The sequence below is a fragment of the Zea mays genome, chromosome 9 (assembly GCF_902167145.1).
Source record: "Zea mays cultivar B73 chromosome 9, Zm-B73-REFERENCE-NAM-5.0, whole genome shotgun sequence".
In the NCBI taxonomy this organism is placed as follows: Eukaryota; Viridiplantae; Streptophyta; class Magnoliopsida; order Poales; family Poaceae; genus Zea; species Zea mays.
Window position 1 is genome coordinate 102,074,527 of NC_050104.1, and position 11,408 is coordinate 102,085,934.

Below are 11,408 nucleotides of genomic sequence, written 5' to 3' on the forward strand. Positions count from 1 at the left end.
AGTCTATCCTTGGCAATGGAAACTCGTCCTTCGGACAGGCCTTATTGAGGTCAGTAAAGTCGATATACATTCTCCATTTACCATTGGCCTTCTTCACCATAACAGTGTTAGCCAACCATTCTGGGTATTTTACCTCTCTAATAACTCCAGCACTGAGGAGTCTTTTCACTTCATTCCGAGCACCTTCGGCCTTGTCATCAGACATCTTCCGAAGCCTTTGCTTCCTGGGTCTGAAGGATGGATCAACATTGAGTGAGTGCTCAATAACATCCCTGTTAACTCCGCAAAGATCATTAGCAGACCAAGCAAAAACATCTTTATTGTTGAACAAAAACCTTATCAAGGTTTTCTCCTGCTCTTCGGACAATTGAGATCCCAATAGCACCTTCTGCTCTGCTATATCCTCACATAAGAGCATGGGTTTCGGCTGGTCAGCCGAAGCAGCTTTTTCCCTTCTGAACTTGTATTGCTCACAAGCTTCAGTTCCATCTATATTATGGATTGCTTTTGAGTCTGTCCAATTTCCTTCGGCCCTTCTGGCAGCTTCTTGACTTCCATGAATAGCAATGGGCCCTTGGTCCGAAGGTATCTTCATGCAAAGATAAGCTGGATGCAGAATTGCTTCGAAGGCATTAAGAGTACCACGACCAATGATCGCATTGTAAGGGTACTCCATGTCAACAATATCAAACATAACTTGTTCAGTCCTTGTGTTGTTGATGAATCCGAAGGCCACTGACATTGAGATTTTGCCGAGTGCTACAATCTGCCTTCCTCCGAAGCCGCAGAGGGGATGTGTGACATCAAGAATTTTATCTTCGGGCTCTTGCATCTGTCTGAAGGCCTTAGCAAATATGATATCAGCTGCACTACCTGTATCAACCAAAACATTGTGGACCAGAAATCCTTTGATAACACAAGAGATAACCATGGCATCGTTGTGTGGGTAATCCTTGAGTTGAAGGTCCTCTTGGGAGAAGGTAATAGGAATGTGAGACCATCTTGACTTGATGAAGGGTCCTTGCACCCCGACATGCTATACCCTTCTCTGTGCTTCCTTCTTCTGCTTCTTGTTGGCTGGCTCTGAACATGAACCGCCTGTTATCGGGAGTACCAGCTTCGGAGCCGAAGCAGCTCCAGCTTGAATGTTGAACGAAGCCATCAGCTCAAAAAAGTGGAAGTGAGTTCACCGGAGGTGGGTGCCAATGTTGGGGACTTGTTCTCAAGTGCTATGAATTAAGAACAAGGCAACATAAAATGTTAAATGTTAATGTCCTTCGTCCGCTGAAGCATTATCTCCTTAAGGATTTAATGAACTTCGGACGAAGGTTATGACGAGACAATTACGAAGGTTGAATCTTCGTAATTAAACTCCCAAAGATTATATAAAGTAATGCGAGATATAAAGCATTAAAGACAAGTAAATTAAAACAACATCATTGTTATATATTAAATAAACTTGATGTATTCAAATATTAGATACATTTATACCTCTGCCTTGGCAAAGAATAATTTCCGAGTGATGCGATTGCAATTACAGGAATGCGTGAACAGTAAAGGAATACTGTTCACTATTTATAGGCACAGGACACAGCCTGTGAGGAATTACAATCATGCCCCTCATAAAAGTTTACAACATTGACTCAGACCTTTATGGACTAAAAGGTCATTCTATCTTTAAGTCGGTTCGACCCTTCATCTTCGGATATGTTGTAATACCGAAGCTTCATGAATGGTACATTCGGCGTCACATACGAGCAGCTTCAGCCGAAGCTGTCTCTTTCTGCAGGACCTTCGGCGACGAAGCATGGTCCCAACAACCTCATTCTCAGTTTGCACCCCCTTTCTGAATTTGTGTCTCTTTGTTCTTGTATTCTTCCCTCTTCTTGTTTTGTGATCTAATGAAGAACCATTGAGTTCTTGTGTAAAGATTTGGTTTAGGGATTGATTGGTGGTGTGTTGCACTTCTCGGATCACTGCATACACTCAGTTGTTGCAGTTTTTGGCCGTGGTTTGAGAAGAACCCAGTTTAAACTCGAAATACAAAATCCCAATCAAAATGGGATTTTCAATATGCGCTTTGTTTTCTGTGTTGCTCGGGTAGATACTTCACTAGTAGATATCTTTCTCCCCACACTAACTTTCTGCAAAGTTTGAGATCTTTTTGAGCAGTTTTTAGTGCCCGACACTACTGCCCCTATGCGTGATACTGCTGAAGCTCAGGTCCACATTATTGCTCTCTCTTCCCTACGTTTTCGGCTCTAAAATTTTACAGGGAGTTGGGTTAATCTGCTTCCAGATTTTTGGTGTGTTCAAATGGCACTGGTTTGAAATACACAATGATGTAGTTCTTTGTGAGTCCCTTGAGGTTTCAGGGTAAGTTTGGAAATCATGTCACAAGTGTTGTTCTCACAAGTTCAGAATTTTGTAGTCCATTCACCCACCTCTGGTTGCCTCACCGGTCCTTTACCAAGGCCCTATGGCTAGCACCTAGCTCGCCGCCATCACCCTTCTCTACACCCTTCCTGACCTAGCCTAGCCATAGCATGGCTCAAGCCCCTATACACCTTCCCCTAGGCTGTTGTGCCCTGCTACCATGGATCCCTAGATGGACGTAGGCCGTAGTTGCTGCCCAACCTGATGCCCTAATCGACCTTGCTACACCCCCTTGACAAGGCACCAGGTGGCTTAGGTCAACCCCTAGGTGACTTAGGCCAACCAATAGACTTCCCTAGTCTATGGTAGAGGACAAAAGAAAAGAAAGGTATGGCTAGCTAGTAGGGGAAAAAGAAAAAAAGAGGAAATGTTGAACCACCAAGAATCAAACGCATGACCTAATGTTACAAACACTAAATCTTAACCATCGCACCATGTATGACTAAGTGTTTATAATGGAAGATATGCTCTTTTTAAAATTTTAGGTATGGCTAGTGCCATACTCCGCCACTGTCCCTAATTGGCCACCGACAAGCCATGGTCGACCACCACCCTATGCTCGCCAATGTCACTTTGGTAGTCATAGAGATTGCAATGTTGTTTAATGTTTTGTGGAAGACGATAGTGAATGTGAGAGTCATAATTGTAATGTTGTTTAATTTTTTGTTTCCAAATTGAAAAAATTCTTATTATGTCCTTCTCACATCCTTTAGGAAATTCTCAGTGTTGGTAAGTTTAAGAAGAAGCCTTTGAAAAATTAATATGACTTGAAGGTAATGTTTGGTAGCATCATTTACAAGGAACAAGATAATTGGAATCCTATGAATTCAAACCCAACCATACCCATACATGATGATACTCCGTTTGATGCCATAGAGATTCAGGACTATCCCATGGATTACAACAATTCTTTTGACAATGGTGATGAGGTCAACAAGTTTACTCCTATAAAAATGCTAAGCATCAGACTCATGTTATTCTTTGACAAGCTTACCAAGAAATCTAAGTGAAGCATGACACTTGTTATTCAACGACACATCTCAAAGATTTTTAAGTCTGCTTCCTCTTTTATGTCCAGTAAGCATGTTAGGATCATCATTGAGTAAGTCATGGAACATATTATTGCATGTGGCACTTGATCAATACCGATGAGCATTTTGTGGCAACAGATTTATTTGTCAAGAGAGACCAAACGAAAATATTGATGACTGTCCTTATCGATTAGAGGCTCATTTGGCTTAGGAGGAAGTATAATGTCATGTATGGAGAAAAGTGAAAGATGTGATTTCATTTAGGGATATTATCGTTATTTATTGTGAACTTTTGGACATGTCGTCGTTATTTTTATGATCTTTTTAGCACGTTGCCATAATTTTTATGGTCTTTTGAACATATTGGCGTCATTTATTATGGTTATTTGAACATGTTATCATCATTTATTATTATCAGTTGAACATGTAGTCATTATTTATTTTGCTTATGTGATCATGCCATTTGTTGCAGATGTCTAGCAATGAGAGTGACATGTTTTTTAAATAACCTTAGGTGACGCTATACTTGCCCAAATATATTATGACATGCACCTAGATAAAAAACCCACCAAGGATGTCAAGAACTAGTGGGATGAGGTTTTTGCTAAAGACATGGTGCACTCTGGGGGAATGTCATAGTCAACTTCATATGTGCAATGAAATATTTTTTGATATCCATGGTTCATTGTTAGAGAGGTGTGTACCACGACCATCCTTGTATATGACTATTTATGAGAACCTTGGCATGTTTTTGTTTACATGTGTTGGAAGTGAGTCAACCTGGAAAGTTCAAAATCATTTCAAGCATTCGAGTGAGACAATTACTAGGAAAATTGATGATGTACTTAATTGTATAAGGGCCATGGCAAAGGATTTTATTATACCTAAGGACCTTATTTTTTCGTACAATTCATAAGAGAATAAGAGATGATAGACAAGTGTATCCACATTTCAAGGATTGCATTTGTGCTCTAGATGATACACATTCTAGTCTCTCTTCAACCAAATGAAGGAGTTAGGTATATTGAGAAAACAAGGATAATCACTCAAAATATCTTGGTAGTTTGTGATTTGATATGAGGTTTGCATATGTATCCATGGACCAATCGACATTTATGCATGATATGATTGTGCTATACAATACAATTAATATGGACACAAAAATCCTCTCAAGTCCTCTGCAAGGTAAAATGAATAAATAATTATGTACTCGGTGTCTTTTGTCATCATAGCAAATGCTATTTTTAACATGTGTAGATAAATACTATGTTGTTGATGCCGGATATTCTAATCGGTCTAGCTATCTAGCTCCTTACAATGGTAAAAGATAACACATATCAGATTGACATACATGTATGGAACAAAAAACATCATCCGAAAATTTCAATCACATTCACTCTTCTATTCGAAATATTATTGAGAGGTCTATGTGGAAACAAAAAAATTATTGTTTCTTGTATGGTCTTTCATAAATCATATTTTTATTTGTGAGCATGATAGAGGATTTGAACTCTGCTTGTTTCGATCATGATCTCAACTTTATACAACAATACGCAAAAGGTATAACCGATATGCAATCACATCAAATGACACTACTATAGAAACTAATGCCGCCACAATTCTTGCTTATGCTTGGAATTAGCATGTAATTAAAAAAACTAGCCTTCATTTAATTTTTAGTTATCTTTATTTATGGACAATCATAATAGTACTGAGACATTGTCATAAATATATATTAATTATTTATGTATCTTGTATGATAATATTAAATGCTCATGAGTATTTGTGTGAAAAATATTGCATTTTAAAAGTCATTTTTGAATAAATATCAACAAAACATGTGCCCAACGTAAAACTAGATATATCAAACAACCCAAAGGGCAAAACAAGTCATTCCAACCAAATCTCTGTTTCATGGATCTGAACTTCTGAAGCTCCTGTGCATCCGAACAATTCACTAAGATCCAAATTCACTAGTGGGCGCTCTATGGTGAATAATAGATTCAGATTCACCTTTTCATAAATATCAATATAACATATGTACCGTATAAAAAATAGATATACTCCATCCATTCAAATTTCTAATTTGTTTGTCTTTTTAATCCTAGATTTGATCAGCTCGTCTTATTATAAATTTTTAATGTAACATTGTTTAGCATATAATATTAATATACTTTAAGGACGACTATGAATTTTTTTTATTTTTTCTAAAACAATGAATAAGATGAGCGAGTCAAACCTGATACAAAAGTTAAACGAATTATAAATTAAAACAAAAGGATTATCAAATAACCCAAGGGGTAAAATAGGCCATTCTAGTCACAAACTCAATTTCATTGAGCTACTATGTATCCAATCAGTTTATTAGCGGATCCAGATTCACTAGTGAATGTCTTGATCTAAATTTAGCTTTTAAAGGGGGAGCTGCCTTAGGCCTTGTTCGTTTCTATCGGATTGCACCCGGAATCGTTCTAGCTAATCAAAGTTTATATAAATTAGAGAAGCAATCCGGTTAGAAATCGTTCCGACCCACCAATCTGACACAAACGAACAAGACCTTAAATAGGCTATAAAGCGGGCAATTTGTGCAAGTGCTCTCACGCGTCGCTGTCCCCTAGATATAAAAAAGACCGGCCAAATAAAAACATCGTCATTGCCTGCCTCACGGCGATCTTGGAACAGCGGCCACGATTCCGCCGGAGGTAATGCTGAAGGGGGCCTCCTGAGTTCTTTTTATTATGGCGGGCCGTTCTGCGCTCTGAATGGATTCGTGGATTTGATTTTGCCACTGTTTTAGAAGAGAGACAGAGAGTATCAGAAGCCACGACGAAAGGCAAGTATCCCGAACTGACAGCGACTAAAACCTCTAATAAAATGCGCAATGATCTCTGCCGTCAGCACGGCGTGTGCCAGCGTGCCACGTACGCGCACGCCGGCAGAAGAGCTGGAGAACGCGCGCGCGCGCGCCGGGTGGCTGGCTCTTCTTAGTTTTACCGCCACTTCCGGCCGTATTACTCTGCCACCAGCGACCCGGATCAAGTATTCAAATGGTAGCTTCGTACTGAAAGCGTTGGCCATGATCGATGGCATCCGGTCCTGCCGACCCCGGATGAATTCGCGATCAAGCAAACGCACCGCGCGCGCCGAGTAAGCATAGCCGCCGGCCCCGCTCGGGAGCTAGCACTGGTGCTGCGCGCCGTGTCCGCGCCCGCGTGCGCTGCAGTGCTCCCTACTCTGTTCTTGATAAGACGATCACGACAACACGTCGCGCCCTAAAGCAGCAGCCGCCCTAGCCGGCTAGTCTCACATCGACGCCGCGACGGGAGTGGATTGGACTCTTCTTCTCCTCCTTCTTCTTCCTCTTGCCGTTTCTTCCACTCCTTGGCTCGGGTCCGCGGGATCGCCGTGCCCCTGCGGCTTCTTTCGGCCCCGGACGGGATGCACCAGATCGGGAGCGGCATGTACGTGTCCGGCCCCGCGCCGGACAGGAAGCGGGAGCGGCGGCTGTCGTCGGGGTCGGCCGCCACGCCGCCGTACACGGGCGGGGACGTGGCGCGCTCGGGCGAGCTCGGCCGGATGTTCGACATCGCCGCGTCGCAGTCGCAGGCGCCGTCGCCGGCCTCCTCGCGCCGCAGCTCCGGCCCGCTGCCCCGGCCCTCGCCGTCGCCGGCGTCGGGACCGCTGTCGCAGCTCTCGCACCCGGGGCTCCTGGTCGGGCCGTCCCCGTCCCCCGCGCCCTCTCCGTCGCCGGCGGTCGGGTCGTCGAGGAAGGGGAGCGGCAGGAGGCGCGGCGCCGGGAACGAGGCGGGCGCGGCCGTGGCGGCGCGCGGGACGGCGAGGCTCGGCGTCCCGTTCGCGTGCTACGTGCTGGTGGCCGTGGCGGCCGCGGCCGCCGTCGGCGCCGGGGCCTTCTGCCTCGTGTCGTGGCGCCGGTGGGAGGTCCTCGCCGCGGCGGGCGGCGCGGTGGCCGCCGTCGCGGCGGTGTTCGCGTCGAACGCGTGCCGGACGGCGGCCGAGGCGGAGAGGTTCTTCCGCCGGTTCCCCGATACGGTGTTCGACGACCACGGCGGGGACATGCCCATCGGCGAGCTCGTCAAGATCACCGGGGTGAGCTCTGCTTCAGTCAATCTCCGCTGAAACCAATCAGCTATTGCCTTCCATCTTTGCTTCAATGTTACCAAATCCATTACCTGACGTACGATTCTGCCGTCGCTAACAATTGCATCGGTATTCTCCCAGTCTATGCATGCATGACAAGTAAAAAATTGATGAGTTTCATGCATGGTCAATGGTCTCCAAGCTACCAAACCACTTTTGCTTAGGCCAAAGCAATGCATGCGTTGCTTAACTTGTTATTATCGCTTCACCAAAGCAGTAGCGAGAAACTCTAATCTGCTCAAGTATATTTGGAATGCTCTGTTCTTACGTGACCGGCTTCCTGCAGCAAGTTACCTGCGGTCGCCGCCCCCTGGGTGCCAATTTCCACGACGCCGCCAGGTGCGTGCTCACGTCCGTTCAGCTGTTCGAGCGCCGTCGATGGGGCTGGTGCTGCAGCCGTCGGCGGTGGCGGCTGAGACACTCTGAGGTCAACTCTCGTTATTACTGCCACCTGAATACCTGATGGATACGGTTTCGCAGTCGAAGTGATGTGGGCACTGAAGGATGCATGGCTGTTGTGTTTCTCTGGCAGGCACGGGTGACGAACTTCTACATCTCTGACAGGAACTCGGGCAAGAGATTCTACGTTCGTGCTGGTGAGAGCGCCTTGATCACTCCTATGATCAAACAGAAAACAATCAGCTTTGACGGCGACAAGAAGGACGCTTCACAAAACTTGAAGAGATTGTTGGCAACCAACGAGTTGTCGTGCAATGGAGATTTGACTGTTAAAGAAGGGTATGATCTTTCACACAAATTTAGGTCAAGAAATTGACAACACGGTATACCATGCAAACTATATTAATATCTCTTTATTTCACGTGCTGCTAGTAAGCTTATAAGTGCATAAGTATGTAGCAGTACACAACACACAAATTTAGGTGAAGGAATTGAAAAGTAAACCTTGTTAATCTCTATTAATTGAAAAGTAAACCGTCTTGCTAATTTTTCCTCTATTGCATTTATGTCCTGCAAGTAGTCTTCATCATTTGGAGCAGTGGAAGTTTGCATGTGTCGTGACAATGAGTGACGTCAGTGATAAAAAGCTTCCTCTCTGACAATTTTAAGAATTACATATGAGAAACACATAAATTCTATTCGGGTGCATGTGTAGAAAGAAATAAAAATAATTTCCTCAAATATCCTACTGAACTTTGCACAATGATTTGTAATTATTTCAAATTAATTAGTCCACTCTCTCCAATTTCCATGGTTCTCTATAACTTGCAACCTAGTAGAGGGAAGGCAAATTTATAGATCAGAGAAGTCGACCTGTATAAACGTCATAGTAATGATGTGCCACTGGCTAATTTTGAGGCAAACACAAGAAAGTTATGCTATTTACTTTTTCTCCAAAATGATAATTGCATTGCCTTCACGGTTAAAGCACCATTATTCACTTGAGACTGCAACAAAATTTGTCAGGTTAATCAGAGAAGGGGACACAGCAAGTGTGATAGGCATCCTGAAGAAACACCATGCCTGTGACATCGTGGATGCACCGGCCGGTGTGGTCACCACCGGTTGCCAGCTGATCCGGTGCATGTTCCCCGTCTTCGTTGAAGGGCTCATACTGATCGGAGATGAAGACCCTGACGAGGCTGTATATATGGTCTGAACTATAGATACATATACATGCATATTCATACACTAATGTACTAGAATTCACGCCCTGCTGTCTATCACGGAAGAGGAGTTTTAGTATCTTCCATGGGTTTCTGATAAAAGGGATTTACTACTTACGTAGCTGATGGAGACGGAATGATGTAAATTAAAGTGGTATTTGTAGGTTGTCAGTAGCTTAGCTGTATTATTTTTGGGTCTCTTTACAAGAGGACTGCTCATTTGTTTGTTGGCTAAGACTTGATGTTTATGTGCCCGGTTTCTTTTGAAGTTTGGAATGATCAGTTTTTGTTTGTTGCAACTATTGTTTTTTCCTGATTTGAAACAGGGTGGAGCCTTTTCATTCTTGCAAAGTGTTTGTCGCTCTGAACAATGCATTCTTAGAGAAAGTTTCTCAAAATAGAGAAAAGTAAACAAAAGATATATTTTGAAGAAATTCAAGATGGGCTAATAGGACAATATTCAACAAGTGATGCTAATGTAACAGAACAAGTTAAAATATCTGAGGCAAGAGAAGCACCACCACAATCACGAAGGTCAGCAAGGCTTCGCGAGACACGAGAGGAAGTGTTGTTGTTAGACAACGATGAACTTGCAACATATGTGGGAGCAATGGTGGACCTAGATTTCAAGTCATGGCAAGTTACCACGAGATCCAAAATAGATTCTATGGAAGATAATCAAGTTTGGAACTTGGTTGACCGCCTCATGGTGTTAGATCTATAGATATGGATGAAAAAGTTTATATCTATAAAGCTCGACTTGTTGCAAAGGGTTTTCGAAAAGTTCAAGGAGTTAACTACGACGAGTCATTCTTGCTGGTGGTGATGCTTAAATCTATTTAGATCATTCTAGCTATAGCCGCATATTTCGATTATGAGATTTGACAGATGGATGTTGAAACAACTTTTCTAAAGGGAAGCTAGATGAGGACGTGTATATGATATAACCCAAGGGTTTTCTTGATCTGATCAATGCTGGAAAGATATATAAACTTCATAAATCTGTTTATGGTTTAAACCAAGCATCTTGGAGTTGGAACATTCGTTTTGATGAAATAGTCAAAGGGTTTGGTTTTCATTAGAATGAAGCGGAAGCTTGTGTTTACAAGAAGAAAAGTAGGAGCGCTGTTGCATTTCTGATCTTATATGTAGATGACATATTATTGATTGGGAATGACATTCCTATGCTAGAATCCATAAAACCTCACTAAAAACAGTTTTCCTATGAAGGACTTAGGGGAAGCAAAATATATTCTAGGAATAAGGATCTATAGAGATATGTCGAAGAGACTTGTAGGATTATGCCAAGATACGTACAGTGATAAGGTGTTGAAATGATTTAACATGGAACAATCCAAGAAAGGGTTGTTACCTATGTCACATGGCATACACCATAGCAAGGCTTAGTGTTCCTCGACGGCTGATGGGCTTCGACAATTGGTTCTATAATGTACGCCATGATAAGTACATGCCTAGATGTCTCATATGCTCTAAGTGTTATGGGCAGGCACCAAGCTGATCCAGGTATGAGTCATTAGAGATTGATAAAAATTATTATTAAGTACTTAAAAACGACTAAAGATATGTTCCTAATCTATGGAGGTGAGAAGGAGCTCATTATAACTGGTTACACCGATGCTAGCTTCCAAACTGATCTGGACAATCTAAAATCACAGTTAGGTTTTGTGTTCACATTAAATAGTGGTGTCGTTAGTTGGAAAACATCCAAGCAGGAGATCGTGGCCGATTCTACAACAGAAGACGAGTACATTGCACCTTCTGAATCTACGAAGGAAGATGTTTGGATAAAGAAGTTCCTCATTGAACTTGGTGTGTATCCAAATGTGACTAGACCATTGAACCTCTATTGTGACAATAATGGGGCTACTGCGCAAGCTAAAGAGCCAAGGAATCACCAGAAAAACAAACATGCACTACAGAAGTTTCACCTCATTCGAGAGTTCGTTAGACGGGGTCAGATCTTGAGATGCAAAATACATAGGATTTGAATGTTGTTGATCCTTTGACGAAACCTATTCCATAGCCTAAGCATGTCACATGAGATCTATGGATATTAGATATCTTCTAGATTAACTCTAACATGTACCGCGGATGTTTGAAAGTCGCCTAGAGGGGGGCGAATAGGCAAAACGTGAAA

General features: G+C 42.8%; 1 protein-coding gene across 1 annotated transcript; it reads left to right on the plus strand.

Annotated features, from left to right (window-relative positions):
• The first annotated feature begins 6,491 nt into the window (after window positions 1-6,491).
• On the plus strand, window positions 6,492-9,552 carry LOC103638752 (uncharacterized membrane protein At1g16860). The gene is made up of 4 exons (XM_008661577.3): window positions 6,492-7,574; window positions 7,912-8,052; window positions 8,158-8,363; window positions 9,051-9,552. The coding sequence occupies exons 1-4, from the start codon at window positions 6,906-6,908 to the stop codon at window positions 9,241-9,243; spliced, it is 1,209 nt and encodes a 402-aa protein (XP_008659799.1). The 5' UTR covers window positions 6,492-6,905; the 3' UTR covers window positions 9,244-9,552.
• Window positions 9,553-11,408: the final 1,856 nt, after the last annotated feature.

What these genes read in the sequence shown, in the direction of transcription:
- LOC103638752 (XM_008661577.3), top strand. Translation starts at nt 6,906, where the DNA reads ATGCACCAGATCGGGAGCGGCATGTACGTGTCCGGCCCCGCGCCGGAC. An exon ending in GGCGGCTGAGACACTCTGAG is followed by an intron (nt 8,053 to 8,157) that starts GTCAACTCTCGT and finishes TTTCTCTGGCAG; the next exon opens with GCACGGGTGACGAACTTCTA. An exon ending in GATTTGACTGTTAAAGAAGG is followed by an intron (nt 8,364 to 9,050) that starts GTATGATCTTTC and finishes AAAATTTGTCAG; the next exon opens with GTTAATCAGAGAAGGGGACA.